Source organism: Gallinula chloropus (genome assembly GCF_964237585.1).
Source record: "Gallinula chloropus genome assembly, chromosome: 3".
In the NCBI taxonomy this organism is placed as follows: Eukaryota; Metazoa; Chordata; class Aves; order Gruiformes; family Rallidae; genus Gallinula; species Gallinula chloropus.
Window position 1 is genome coordinate 166,278 of NC_140087.1, and position 15,550 is coordinate 181,827.

Here is a 15,550-nt window from a genome sequence, read left to right on the forward strand (position 1 = left end):
TCTCAAGCAGACTTATGCTCACATTATTTTTCTACAGGCTAAATTTCTTGGGTATACTACATACCCTCCATGACACAAGGCAGCCTCTCCTTAGTCAACAAAAAGGCAGTATTTCCCACAAACAGCAATTCATCTTCCTTAAATTATTTTTCATATGTTACTCCCACTTTTCTTTTTTGAAGTGAAAGGCTCAGAATATTTGAACTCTTCCAACAAATGCAGAGAGCATGATTCCTATTTTGCTGGAAATAATGGGGAAAATCAACTACTGGTGTCAACAGACTTGGAACCAAGCCTTAAAAAAGGCAGAGTTTCTAAAGGAAAATACAACTGAACTGACAGATGTGCTTGTCAGAGGCCCCTGTCAGTGTAAAACAACACATAGGAGCCCCAAGACTTAAAAAGTGATGCAAAGAAATCTGTTGCAGATTGTTTAGGACTATGATATAGTTATTACCCTGCTATGCTGCAGGAAGAAGAGGTTCACATGAAATGTTTCAAAAGGTGGTGAATTATCTCACACTAAAACACTATCAAAAAGAGGCCTCATATAGCACGATAAACAGGCATTTGTGCATCTCATGTTTTTCCTTCGGAGTTGATTTCTGGTAAAGCAGTTCTGTGAGTTAAAAAGAAACTACAATACAGCCACTGTAAACCAAAATAATAATCCTGAGTCAGACAGCGTGAGCTGACATAGCAACCCAGTACAGTATTTCCTAACAGAACACATCCTAAGCAGTAGATCTCCAGAAATACCCACGTACTGTTTACATTCCTAAAATCCACAAACATGTAGTGAAATGCAAACATCAAACCACAACATTTCCTTTCCTAACGTATCATACAATGTTTATCGTCAACTGTCTCTTTGTTCAACCAGACTGATTTCAGCTTTGAGAAGCTGGCAGGGGAGACAACACAGTTCCTACACACAGAGCACAAATGGAACTCAGCTCCCGGTGCTCCCTCAGCAGAACACTTGCATTAGGGTTCTGTGCTTTGTGTTGTTCAGGACATCACAGAAGCATCAGAAAATCAAGAGGGAGCCTATTCACTAGAGGGCATGTATTCCCTAAGAGCTACAGTCACCTTTCTGAAGCTGCTGTGTCTGCACAGACAGCACTGCCGTGCACTGGGGCAAGCGCACACCCAGGACCAGACACAGACCAGTGCCTCTCTGCAGAGCTACAGGTCGTCTCACTCATTCAACCCACGGAGAGTTCCCCACTCCCAAGAGGCAGACAGGTGGCTCTGATGATGGCTCTGGGATGTCTTTAGAAAAATCACTCACCCATCACTGCATGGAACTGAATTCCTGGAGGGATTTGTGTTGGAATGTAAATGAACTCATACAGAGAATTAACAGAACTGTCATCTTTCCTAGACTGTGCAGAGAGAGACAGACAAGGTCAGCCAAGCATGTTTCCCAGCCCTGAGATTTACAGCAGCTAAAGAGGAAAAGTTAAGATCAGTGTTCCTAATCTGGTAAGGGAACAAGGGCTAAGGACAGTGAGGATCAGTATCAGCCCAGACAACCAAGCCTCAGCTTTTGCCACCCCCCTTCCTGCCAGCATCTCATTTTCCATTCTTTCTGGGGACCTGCATCCTCTTTGGCACCAGAGTTCTTCCTTCCTGTTTTGATAAGCAGAGCATAGCAACCCTCAAAGAGCACCCTGTGCGACAGGGTGGCAATGTGCCAGAGGCAAGCCAAACTGGGAACGCTATTTCCAGACTTGTCCAAATACAATCAAACAGTTTTGATACATGGCTGTGATTTCTGGTGACTCTGCACAGCAAGCTAGGAATTCCCAAGACCAGTAACAATATTCACTATCTTATTCATCAGCAAGCAAGGAACTTTTTTTACCTGATAGCTGATCTTGGGACCCAAAAAAAGCTTTAATGGTGCAAAACCTCTGATGCCAGTTCAAATAGAGGTTGGGACACTGCGATGAGGAAGAGGATGGTTCAGGAAACCAGGAGGCTTGTCAGAGACACACACTCAGTTCCTTGCTTTACCACAAACTCCCTTTTGAAAACACTGGCAAGAATGACCACAGTCCCAGAATTACTCAAGCCTCCAGACAGCTTTAGTTTCTTAACTGACAGCATTTCTCACAGCCTTAAGAGTCTGGATTCTTGAAGCTGCTCAGGCATACTGCATTCCTGATCGGTTTGGCTCACTGTAACTACCACATCATGAACAGGAGGCACACAAGAGCTGTGTGTTTTCCACACAGGAATTACTTACACAGAGGGGCACTGCAGAAAGTGACATAGATGCTTGCAGTCCCACTGACATCACGATTCCTGACATCATGACATCCACGATTCACAGGTGTAAGTGACAACCTAGAAACAGTCCTCATAAGGGTGACAGTTTCTTGCCATGATTTGAGAATACAATCATTCTCCCTGTGTGGCTGTGGACTGCCCTAAAACAAGGTTAATGTTTGTATTTCGGAGATACAAGACACAACAAAAGTGTGTTGCAAAACTGAGCCGTGGTTCCTGTCCCCAGAAGACCCTGTTTGTTTACTGCTAACCACATGAAGTAAGCCAAAGAGATGAGCAGTCACTGCAGCACTAATCACTGGCTTCCTAAAGACTGGCCTGGTAAGGCTGCCATCAGATGAAGAAAACATGCAACACACAAAACAAACCTCTTGATGTGTTTGTGTGACACTACAACAGCACCATGAAGCTGCTGGTGCAGAAACTGGTCCCACACACTGCACCAGTGGTCATTATAGCTCCCATGGGGTGCTAAAGGCACCAGTCACTATGTGCTTGGTTCCCCTTTGTCTGCAGCCTGTGTCCTGAGTGCATTCATCACCTGCTGCCTCCTACCTTGCCAAGCATTAGGGTCGGATTGAGGCAGCAGCAGGAGGGCATTTCTGTGCCAGAGGAAACTGCCCCAGCGGGACTGGCAGAGGCAACACCCGAAACACGTGCCCCAGGACAGCGCGGTGCAGGAGGGGCTGCAGAGACAGCCAGAGCCAGGAACCACCAAGTCCAGTTCAAGAGGCCACTCCTGAGAGCTTGGGCTGGTCAACCACACCCCCTTGCCAGAAGAAGAACACGTTAACATCATAATACAAGCTGAGATGGCAGCAATTGTTAGCCTCTTCCATCAGGAAAAGTGCTGGGAGCACCTTCAAGTCTCAGTTGCTCCTCAGAACCAAGCCCTGCCCAGCAAGACAGCCACTGTGACCCTGGCCTCATGTCAGCAGCAGAACTCAAGTGCAGAAGAGGAAAGCTCAACCCTGGTCCCACACTGGTCTATGAGACAGATTACTCTTCCCCCATCAGAACACACAACTATCTTCCTGGCCAGAGATAGAATGCTGCAGCTTGACAGGCGAGCACCCTTTCAACACAGTGGCACTGCCTAGATGCTATTCTCCCTGCCCTGCTCCCCAGGAGTACAGGGTGTTTGCAGCCATACCCACACAGCACACGTGAAGGCTTGGGTAACTACCTTTCAGACCAACTAAACCTTTTTACTGGGGAAAAAAGCCAGAAGTCAACTGTAGCCTCCTCTACAATTAACTTCAGCACTGCCCTCAGACCTCCTCTGCTACACAGAAATAAAACACACTAAGTGGGACTCAGTCACCTTTTGAAAGCCATATCAATAACTCCTACTGCCCCTCTGCTTCCTGTGATGCCAACCTGCACGACCACAGCTCTCCAAAACCTCCCTGCTGCAGGAAGTCTCTATCATATAAAAAGCCCAAAACACATTCCCATGTTACCCTAGAAAGCAGTAAGGTCACTGCAGCCCTGAAAGCCCTCAGACCAATCCCCCATTACCCTTTACAAAGCTCACACAGAGCAGGAGGCCAAAGATACAGTGACCCATGCTGAATTTTGCAGTGTGCCTGTTCTTGCCCACACTAAGCTACCACTGCCCAGCAAATCTGGGGAGAGTCACACAGAGTGACAGGGCAAAAATGCACTTCTGGGGACTATCTGGAGGTCCTTCCAACCAAGGGTTCCACCTCCTTGCAGCTGTGAGCACCAGCTCAAGTCTGGAGAGGCCTCTGCCCCTGCCTCTACACTCAGGTTGCATCCCACATCCCACCTTGCATCCCACCCTCCTGTACACTGCCACACACCAGCTGTATTCTGTGATGGGAAGACTGAAGGGGTCTCACCAAAGGCTCTTTCTCGTGCAACAGGCTGTATTAGGTGTGCTGCAAGCCACACGACATCTCAGAACAGCCCCCAGAACACAGAAATGCAATTACTTCTGGTTTCCCTAAGCACGTCCATGCCAGAACAGAAACAGCAGCTTTCCGTGCCCGTGTCAGCCTGCAAGCTGGGCTGAGCATCTTAAGGGAGGAAGCACTGGACTCCTTCAAAGCATGCAGGCACACAGAGATACAGACTTCTGCCTTGCTGGATTTCTGAGAGTATGGCAGTGAGCTAAGCACCAGCATTCACCCTGACTGCAAACAGGATGCACTCAGGCTTGGAAACAAACCCCAACCAAACAAAGCTAAATCACCAAAACTTGTACAAAAGGACTGAAATATACATGGAGAACACACAGATACTTTGGTAGCTAGTCAGGTTATGCACAAGCAAGGAGCCCCTGCCAATTTTTCTTAAAGCAGGCAAGGAAAGAAAACCAATGTTCAATCCAATAATGGAAATCATGAATCTGTACCACGAGTTCAAGGGACACAAATCCAGTTTGTGAAAACTCTATTCATTTTATGCCTGTGCATAATCAAGCTTATGTTCCCAGCATTACCAGCAAAGCAAGCCAAAAGCTGTTTTACACCGAGTACTCTAAGCAATATCAGAGGGAAATTACAGGTGGCAATCTAACCATAGGTACAGAGAGACGCTGAGCACTGCTTCCAGAGTGTGCTTCCCCTTTTAGAGGAGAGGCTTGCTACATACCACAGACTGTACTGCACATTCTGCCGCACTCGTTTCACATAGAACTGCATGCTTTAGGTTCTGTGCAAGTATCCCATTTACCTTAAAGAAGCTTCCTCTTTTGTCCAGACAACAGGCTTTCATCGTGGAAGATGACATCTCCCCAGGGAAGACTCCACTGTATGCCTTGAAGTCCTAAAAGCAGAGACATTTTTTTAATGGTTAGTCCAGTCTGTAGAAAATTCCTTTCTAAGCCACAGAAGCAGTCACAACAAGCCTTCTGCCAAGGCCCTTTCCCTCAGCAGCACGGTGCCATTTGCTTCCTACTAGAGCCCTTACATGTGCCTTTAGCCTGTTATTTTTCCGTAAACTGCTTCAAAAAGACAGTGCTACTCCATGTTCCTCCCTTCTCCTCACTGCTGATCCTGTCGCTGTAAGTAGATTTTAATGTGCTCATTAAAAAAGAATGCTAAAACATAATGATTGCATGCTTTGTTTGCTTGACCTCAGCCTGAAGTACAAACAGAACGAGATGCTGGACATCACTCCACTCAAATAATACAGTATTAATGGGGCTGGCCAGGAGGAGGCGAAAAGAATTTAAAAATCACCAGCAAGAGAGAAAATACATTACTATAAATGTTAAAAAACCCAAACAAACAAAAGAACCCAAACAAACCCAAAACACACAACCAAAAACAACCCAAAGGCTCCCCAAAAATCCCGCCTGAAGTTCCCAAGTTGCAATTAGCTTCTCTGAGAGTCATGTCTAGGTGAGAAACTGAAGATGCAGTTAGGAAGAAGCCTCATTTTCCACCATCAGGTAAACTGGACAAGTGCAATGCCCAGAAGGATGTAACAACACAGAGCTAGAACATGCACAGGTAATGAAAAATACAGGGTGAGCTCCAGCTGAGGAGCAGAGTTCCTCTGAAGTCACAACCTATTCACACCAGTAATTACTGAGCAAACTTCTGAACTAAACAGCAGCCAAGTTACACAGCTAAAAAGCCCTTCGAGGGTCTTTAACAGAGAGCTTATGATTGCATTTAACAAGAGCCTGACCCTTCTCCTCACTCACATATGTACTCACCAGGTAGCAGGCAGACATTCTGGAACTTTCAGTCTTTTTTTGTTTTGCAAATACTGGAGGTGCAAAAGCATTGCAGATTAAAAGAGAGGCATGGCTTTTGAACTGACACCGGCAGAAAGTAAAACACAACTGTCAGGGAAGCAGCAGTGAAAAACAAGTTCAGTGGCACAGCTGCAGGCAGACCTTAAGCAGAACATACCAGCTGGGACAGAGAATGCTGAGAATTAAAAAGACCACCCCAATTAGACACGTACCCCAGGCACACGGACACGCTTCTGCTCCCCCCGAGCCTGATGAGAGTGCTCACAGGGCAAGCAGGAGCAAGGAGAAAGCAGGGGCTTGAAAGGAAAAAGGGTGAAGTGAAAAGCCCTAGCAAGCACAAATACTGGAAAAGGGCGAGAGATGGATGCAGGAGAAAAAGAAACATTTTCTCTTGGTTTCAACACGCAACAAGCAGCTTTAAACTGTTCACCCCGTTTCCAGAGGTCACGCCACAAGAGCTCTAGGGAGGTTACATTTTTCCACACCAGTTTCTGGTTAAAAAGCAGACATGCCAGGAAGCTCAGGAACCAGCCTGTGTCCCAGGCAGAGCTTACAGACTTTTAAGGCTGAAAGCAAAATCCTGAGGTCTGCCTTCTCATCAAATTCAAACACTAGAGGAAAAACAAGAGAAGAAACTGCATTGCTTCAGAAAACGGGGATACAAATACCATCCCCGCTGCTTGGTACCTAAGTTGTGACTGCAACAGTCCTGTACTGGACTGGAGTCCAGGGATGCGGGTGGGCTTGCAGGGGGTAAGCTCTGTGTCTTTGTTTACCATGAGCACACAGGCACATAGCAGCTGATCCACCCTGAGGAACACCAGACACCTTAAAGACATTTGGTATTTGATTCTGGCTATTATAAACTACCTAAAGGTTGCCAAATACTTTTGGTTTAGAACTTAAAAATTCGTGGTGTTTTCTTTCACCGACTTCTAAGAAGGGAATCTGCACCTGAAATAATGAAGATGCAGGTAGAACCCAAGAAACCCAAACAGGAATTGGTATAAAACCTGCATTTTCCACTTTGATGCTATTCTGTTAATGACAAAACTAAATTCAGTTCCACAGGAAAAAAACCCAGATACTTTACAAGAGTTACATGAGGAGTGTGAGAGGAGGATCACACAGTTGTATTTGTGTCTCTAGCCTCAGCCATTAATCACTCCATTCCCAAACAAGGATCCTTTCACAGGAAATCTCATGTTTTTAATTTTTTTTTTTATTTAACCACAAGGACGTCTGCATGCAATCCTATTACCAAAATAAGATCATGCCAAGATTTCTACATTCATCTTATTTCAAAACAGAACAGAATTTGTAAGCTTCCACAGTCAGACATCCAGAGGAATGCAAACACACAAAAACAGTTTGCCCTTCAAAGAGAAGTACGACTCTCAGCCAGAAACAAAGCTTGAAACAAGATCACTGCTTATTTTGCTTGTAAAAGGTTCTGGAAGCCCTAAACTTTTCCATAGCTGATATCACTGTTACTGTTTATGTGCTGTTATTACTGTCCCCACGAGCGTACCTCTGAGCCCCAGCTGGGCTCAAGCCTTGCTCTTCCCAGCTCTCAACACAGCCAGCGAGTCCATCCATGCTGCCCTTCATGGTCAGGGTGCAATCACAGCCTGATGGGGGGGTTAACCTAAACACTGTTCCATGCGTGAGGGGGTTCTAGGGTCTCTCCCTCCCCATCTCCCGCCCTGGGGTTCAGAGGTACCTTCATACAGTGCACAAACAGCTGCAGAGGAACAAACCCACCATCAGGAGATTTCATTTCTCCACACAACTACACATTCCTGATGCTTATTCAGATCCAGAGGAGGCTGAAAAACATCTGCTCTGAAATGCTCTTTGCTGAGTTAGGACAGCGTGAGGTGTCAGAAAGGAAAAGCAATCTCCCACCTTTGCCTGGAAAGCTGGGTGGAGAAGGATGGCGAAGGATGCCGCCTCCTGCACGTACCAGAGATGTCCACTTACTCCTTCCTCTGTTTTAAGGACCAAGGCAGAGAGTCTAGGCAGATTTGTTTCAGACATTGCCTGGGTGACTGCTCAGAAACCCATCAGAAAATGTCATCAAGCTGCCACAGCCAGCACGCACCTTTTGTCTAGCCATCTGGAAGGCAGCCGCTGCTGGGTTTCAGTGGTCAGCCCTCTACTTAGCAGTCTCACGGCTCTGAGGTCCCCAAGGGCAGCAGGTGCTAGACTCTTGCCTGCTGCTCCAACATTTGGGTGGCTCCCTTCAGCATCACTACTCTCTCAGGGAAGCAGCACTGTCTTCCCACAGCTCCTCAAACCCAGGATGAAGCTGATGTATAAAAGAGAGGGCAGGGAAAGGGAAGGATCTGTTTGCTTGGCAAGCTGCTCTGAAATGCAGTGCTGCTCCATGGATGCTGACACTCAGGCAAGCTGCGTTAAAAAAAAAAAAAACCCAAAACAAAACACCCCAAACACAGCAAAACACAACCACAACCCCAACCACCCAACAGAAAAAACAAGAAGAAACACAGAAAGAACCTGGTGCCTTTCATCTTTCCTTCCATTTCCTTCTCCTCCTGGTTTTCATTTAGGCAGGAATGCTGAAGCACCATTCAGGCGCCTGGATGTAACTGAGACTTCTGACTTCTTGTCAAAACAGCTCCTGCTTCCCTCCTCCTCCTCCAATTCTATTTGGCATTTTGCATGTTCTTATGCTCTTGCACTTAACTGCAGTAGTGCTAATCAGAGCCCTCCTACCTGTCTCAGGATCCTCCCCCTTAATGCTCTTACAAGGCCACACATCCCGATTTCCTTAGCTAAAAGCACTGACAAACCCAACAGGCTGCATCGCTCCCCTGAGCCTGGGAGCAAAGGCCACAGCTATCTGGGGAACTGCCCACAGCCCTCCTTACCCCACTGCTGCTCCGAGGTCTGAGCAGTTGAGGCTGTTCAACTGCACCGTCTTCCTGTGCCTTAGTTTCCAAGTATGATTTTTGATCTCTCTGCCAACCTAACAAGATCTGTTTGAGGAAAATAGTCTCTGCTTGCAAATACTGACATAAGGAAAAGAGGGAAGAGATACGCAGCCTGGCTTTTGCTGGCCAGCACAGCCAGCAGAACTCACTTTTTCTGTACTGTAAGTGCAAGTTATCCCACTGAAGGAACTGTCTGTCCTCTTCCTAACCTGTAAAGGCCATGCCACCACTGAGCAGGCACTCAGAAACAACTTTAAGCAAACAAGAAAGGGGCAGCCATCATTCAGCCAAGGAGGAACAGGAGAAAACATCAGCCCAGACCTCAAATATAAATGGCAAAGGTCAGCTGGTGCCAGGAGACCTGCGCCGATCGATACCTGTCAATGCAGTCCTCAGGCCATCCTCTTTGCTGGTGGTGGGGTACCACAGAGGAGCTGAAACACAATCCCTACTGTGTTCTAATAGAAATGCATGGAAGCTAGGCAGAGCCTAAAACCTGTGGTGAATTAGCATCGTATTGCCATCACATCATAGTAGCAATTTACCAATACACAGAATTATAAAACATACAGTTGATTCAGTGAGCCTGCCTTCTCGTGGGTTCAACGGGAGCCCAGGAAACAGGAAGGATAGATACATTCTACTTTTAGAACAAAGAATGTGAAAAAAACCCTAACCTCTAAAACCCTACACTTGAGAACATGTTAAGACACTCACACTGGACCTCACAGAATCACCAGGCTGGAAAAGACCCTTCAGATTTCCAGCAAATTTAAGCATCCTCAACCACCTCGTGCCTTTCATTCTCCTGTTTTAGCACATTTGCACTGCCCCACGGAGAGGGCTGTGTTCATCTCTAACCTACAAAGCTCTGGTTTGTCTAATTACTCTGACCTTATCTGATTCTTGGCAAAAACCAAACTTTTCCCTTTGAAAGTATTTCCTCTGAGAAGTTAACTGAAAAGCCTACTTCCAGGGACACAGATATGGCTGAGCACAGTATCACTTTGAGAGTCTAGCAAATAAGAGCCTCAGTCTGCAAGCTATCATTGGTGCCAGGGTTTTGCAGACCTTTCAACTCAAATGTTGCATTGTGTTAGCACAGCTGTATCCACAAGCAAAAAGCCAGGGGATTATGCAAAAAGGCCTCTAACTTCCATCATTCTTCTGGCTCCAGAAAGGGTTTACAGTCTTTTTTTCCAAATAACGCAAGGGCATGTGCCTTGTAGAAAACAAGCAATGTGTACAGCAGCAATGACAAGCTCGGGTCAGGGACCTCACTTAGTCCCGCCTTTCAGACAGATCCTCACCTCTCACTTCGCTCTCAGTGCTAATGAGAGACCTGGCTTTCCAAAGGTTGGGAGAGGATGGGACAGGGACAGCCACTGAGGACAAGGGCAGTGACATCTGGCTGTGGACACCACATGTGCAGAAGCCTGCCTGAGAGTAGGCATCCATGCAGGCCAACTGTCCTACAGCTCATGGCAGGGACAAGCGCAGAGTGCCTGGCAGGCCTGCTCCGCTTGGCAAAAGGGCTGCTTGGAGGAAGCCCCAGCTCCCCCAGCTCCAGGCTCTGGCAGGCCCTGAAAGGCTGAGAACACAGCAAAATGGCTGACAGGAGAGAGGAATGGCCGAGTATTGAGACCTGGCCAAGGGATCCAGATAGCTCACAAACACGAGGCCTCCCCCTGCACCAAGACACAAAGTCAGTGCCCTTCACCCCTTTCCTGCTGATGCCTTTTCAAGGCGGGGAGGAGACACAGCCCCCAGAGCATGCCCCCACCATACAGCATCCCTGTCCCTGGCACATCCCTTGCATGCCTGCAGCTGGGATAGCTTGAGCAGAAGGGCACTGAGCACTTGTCCAGTCCTGGGCCGGCAGCCTCAGTCACCTGTGCCTCACAGCAAGGACCAGAACCTGGCCAGCAGCAGCGCCCCAGAGCCTGCAAAAGTCTCTGACCTCCTCAAGCAGATGAGCTTCTGGGGCTCCTAGAACCGGTGCCCCCTCCCTGGGGACAACCCAAACTTAGCCAGGGCCCCACACAGCCTTGGCTGGTGTGAGGGTAAAGTCTGCTGCAGCTGTGAATACAGAGGCAGAAGCAATGCAAGTTTGAGGAGCAAGGTGTAGCATCCGGAGGCACAGCGAAGAGTTTGCAGGGCTGTAACCTCATGTCCTCCTCAAAACCAGGAGGATCATAGACTAGATGGAGCCTCCCTTGGGCGCAGTACAGCTACTCCTTTCCTAGTGGTGGTCCTTCCTAAAACAAAGAGCAGACTGCCTTCCCTGTTCATAGCTCAGGCTTAGAGAGACATTCTTCTAGATACCAAACTAACACACAAAAGCAACTCCTGCACTCCCAACACTGACAACTTACCTGCTTGTTACAGGTCAGAGCTGTTTGCAGCTCCTTGGCTGATCATTTCTGACTCTTGTATTTGCATCCCCTCATCCTGGCTAGCTATTAAAATCACAGCCACTTTCCAAGGACTCCTTCACCTCAATATGCATGAAGCCATATGATATCAGCAACTGCTTAAGGAACTATCGCCTGGACAGACTCAGATCTTCAGGGGTTGCGAACCAGCCTGTGCATCAGGCTTAGTGTATTTATCTGACAATCTAACGTGGGAAGTCACTGCCAAACTTACAGTGAGCATTCTGCATCTGGTTTCAGCAAGTCATCACTCCTGCCTCAATCAGCCTCTTGCCCGCAGGCTTATTTTTACCCCTTGATTCCAGATCCTACTCGCTGGCAAGCCTTTGAAGAGACTAAAGGATAAAGAGGAATGACTCTGAACGTGTTTCAGCACGGCACTCAGGATTGGTTTTACGCCGCGTTAGTTTTTGGGTAGATCTGCTGTCCCGCCCACTTCTGCCTGCCCACTTCTTTTTGTCTATGCTGGAGCCACGAAGGCAGAAGCGAAAGCATCCGAGGAGCGTGCTAGAGTTGGCTTGACTCTGCTCCCAGTGACCTCCCCACAGGAGCACCCCGCTAGGCAAACACTGCATGCTGCCGAAGAGCCAGTCCTGAGGCTTTGCTGGACTTGGCACGCTACCAAGAGGATGATGTTTGCTGCTAGTGCTGTCTCCCTGCATCCCTTCCAAACAGTTTCTTCTTCCTCCCTTCCACTAAACAACCCCTTCCTGCTTGCTCCCCTGGCATACTTTCCACATTACTGCAAAGGAATAAAATCCCAAGTCATTTCCTTTGGCACGGCACTCACTCGTGAAGGATACTACCACATCTCTTGTAAGAGAATGACTGTAGGTTGAGAAATTCATCTCTCGTGTTGCCTTGAGACGCATCAGAGATACATTTATAAGATCAGCTTTGATTTGAAGAACCTTTCATAGGGTTCATGCCCTTCCCAAATTCCCTGGCCTGGGTATCTCCCAGAACTAGAATTTCTAGCAGTATTTCAGTAACTTCCATGTGTTATTCTTGGGAAAAACAGTGAAAAATGAAGTGGAAACATTCAGAAATATGTTTTCAAACTTCATTTAAAAAGTTTAGCATTGAGCTGCAGTTCCTAGAATTGGCAAGGAAAGGTAATCACTTGAATTACAATATAGCTTCCATGTCTGGAGAAGCTTCAGAATACATAACTAAGCACAAAGTGCAGAGGAAGATGGGTTACAGCACCTGCATCTATATGGAGACACACGAGGTAACCACTGCTGGGCTCAACCGTGGGTTACTTTGGGCACCTGGGAAAAGCATGTTTGCATGTCCTGTACCACACATGCCAGGGAAGGGAGAGGGTCTCAGCCCGACAGAGGCACCAAGGAACACCGACCACACTGCTGCAGGAGGTAACACTCCTCCATGCAGCAAGGGGGAAGCAGAGACCTGACCTTCTGCTGGTCAGGTGAGCTCCAGCACTTCCATCTGCCCAAGTACTGCCATGGTCTGGAGTTAACCGATTGGATATGGTCTTTCTGGCATCGGATAGCTGTGCCTCAGACAGCATGCTTCTCCACAATAGATTGTTCTGCACCTAACAATTACTGATACACATGATATTTTCTATGTCATGCTGTTTAAAAGAAATAAAATACAGGAAGGCTGACCCTGCTGAAAGCCAGGGTAGGACACTGCAGCAGCTTCTGAGAATCAGCACCCAAGGCATGCGTCACTGCTTCGTAAATGCACGCACACTAACTGTAGAGATGCAAAACTTAAAACAGGGGAGAAAGTTTAAATAAGATTTTCCTGCTAAAATAACCTGATGGAAGGAAAGAAGATACCTTCACCTATATTATCAGGACTTTCCAAAATGTGCATCAACATTCTCAAAGCTACTACGTGGCATCTGTCTGTTCTCCAGACATGTAAGTTTTTAGGACTACTTTGTGACCAGTACTCTCTATTTTCACCAGCCACTGAGTCTGTAACATACAGAAAAAGAAATCCCACGACACAGTAATATAGCAAGTGAAACCTGAACTTAGATCCATACAAGAAGGAAGAACACAGAGCAGAGACTCACAAAGGTCCTCTCAACCTGCCCACACCTTGCCTGGCTGCGGGGCAGGCGGAGGACAGAAGCTACCCTACCTCAAGGTAACCCTCCCCAGGTCTTCCATCAGGCCACTCTTCAGAAAGACTGACAGGCACAAATCAAAGCTTTCCAAATTCAACAGGATAAGCCAGGCCAGTCGCACATAAAAGTTGGGACGACGTGGCTGATGCTCTGCGCTTACAATAAGCGGGTTTTAACCAAAATTGACTCCTGATACCCTAAATTCACAGGCCAACTTGAAACCTCACAAAACATACCTGAAATAGCAGAGTGTTCACCTGCCTCAAGAGAATAAGCCAAAGCCACCACACAATAAACTCCTCTTACAGTGGACATCAATTATTCACACACAAAATGTTCTTTCCTTCAGTCAATTTCAATCTGTAGCTCCCCTGCTGAAGTACCTCCTCTGTGGTACCAAGCAGCAGTGGAACAGGCACAAGACTACATGTACTGCCCTCCGTTACTCAGCTTCACTATGCTTCTAGCACTCATCAAGTCTAGACTGTTTTACAAATGTCAGGTGGCTAAATTCCTCTAAAACATGCGAGACCCCCATTTTAACACATTTCTCTGGTGCAGCAGAGCATTATGTGCATCAAAGCTTGCACTTGTTTTGCTCAGAGTTTTCAGAAATACTCATCAGTAAGTTTCAGATGAATTCCAGTAAAAGTAACCCCCTTTTCAGAGACAGAGCAAAACAAATTACTTTTGAAAAATTCTTCTTCATACAATTAATTGAAAAGGAATCCATCTGTCTTGCTCAAAGCAGCGCTCAGAAGGCGGGGCGGGGGAGGGGAGGGAAGGCAAACAGAATTAAAAATTGTTTGTTTGACCTTAAAAATTAGCCATGGATTGCAAGACAGAAACTGATCTTAAGAGAACAGCAAAAGCTGTGTTATTTACTTTTTTCCCAATAAATAGATAACCCTAAATATCTTTCAGGCTTTTCACTTTTATAAAAGTTCATACAACCAGATGTTAAATACTGTGTACACCACTGACCAATGACAAGCACAGCTTCTTCCAACTACAACACGACAGTGCTTTCCAGCTGTGTCTGTCATATCAATGATTGATGTGATGCCTCCCTGTCAGGAAATAGCTATTTTATAGTTACAAGCAACCGTTTTACTATTCCTTAAGAAACGCGCTGCAGAGATACGGCCTCACCAAGGCCTGTGGATACAAGCAGTAAGCTGTTGTTCAGGGGGCAGCCAATGCCATCAGCATCCACAAGTGCTGGAACAAGGTTCAGTGTGGAGCACAGTAAATGGTCCGAAAGAGGAGTCTATACCCAGCCCGTACACCACCGAACGTACCTGTTACTCCAGGCGCTACTCCGAAGCCTGTGCTGCTCACCCCGAGACCGCCGAATACAAATGCCGACTGTCATCTGCTGCACACCTCAACTTCAGGACACATCGGGGCAACGATCAACTAGGGAACAGAAAGCACTTTCTTATTCTGATGCTGACCCTGAGCTCATCTTCCATGTGAGACAGTCAAAAGTATACACTGTGCCAAAGGGACCCTCCCTGAACGCTTTAGCTGGTGGCTGTGGAATCAGGTCACCAGAACTGGATCACGCTTGACACCTTGTTTGTCAGACATCTCCCAGTGACTGTAGCCACTACTCTCCAGTACAGGCTGCTCTTCCTCCGAGCAAGTTAAGGCAGCTACAGATACAGCAGCTTTACTTCGGTGAGTCCATGGAAAGGGGCAAAATTGTACTTCCTTCTTAACACATGTAACTGCCGGGGCCACTTTGCATTTCAGCCCTAAGCATTACTTAGGAACAACTCCACACTTTATTCAAGCTATGAGCATATTACATGAAATAGTAATTTTGTGTCAGACTGCACATCACTCTATGTTCACAGTACTGAGAAGCTGCACAGTAACACATCCAGAGACACACAGCCCACAGGATACTACTACAGCTGGGGGCCTGTACTCAGCACTACTGCATCCTCAGTCCTCACTCCTGTGACTACGTATTAGGCAGCACATTAAATTCCCTTGACAACACAATAAA

The 15,550-nt window shown here is 46.9% G+C and overlaps 1 protein-coding gene across 1 annotated transcript in view; it reads right to left on the minus strand.

Annotated features, from left to right (window-relative positions):
• Positions 1-14,880, minus strand: part of LOC311190272 (ras and Rab interactor 2-like) — a 53,146-nt gene extending 38,266 nt beyond the window's left edge. Inside the window, exons 1-2 of the mRNA XM_084262147.1 lie at positions 14,835-14,880; positions 4,999-5,091 (exon numbers count right to left, since the gene is read on the minus strand). Coding sequence (XP_084118273.1) covers positions 4,999-5,055 — 57 coding nt within the window. The 5' untranslated portion in view covers positions 5,056-5,091; positions 14,835-14,880. The remainder of the gene's footprint in view (positions 1-4,998; positions 5,092-14,834) is intronic.
• Between the last annotated feature and the right edge of the window lie 670 nt (positions 14,881-15,550).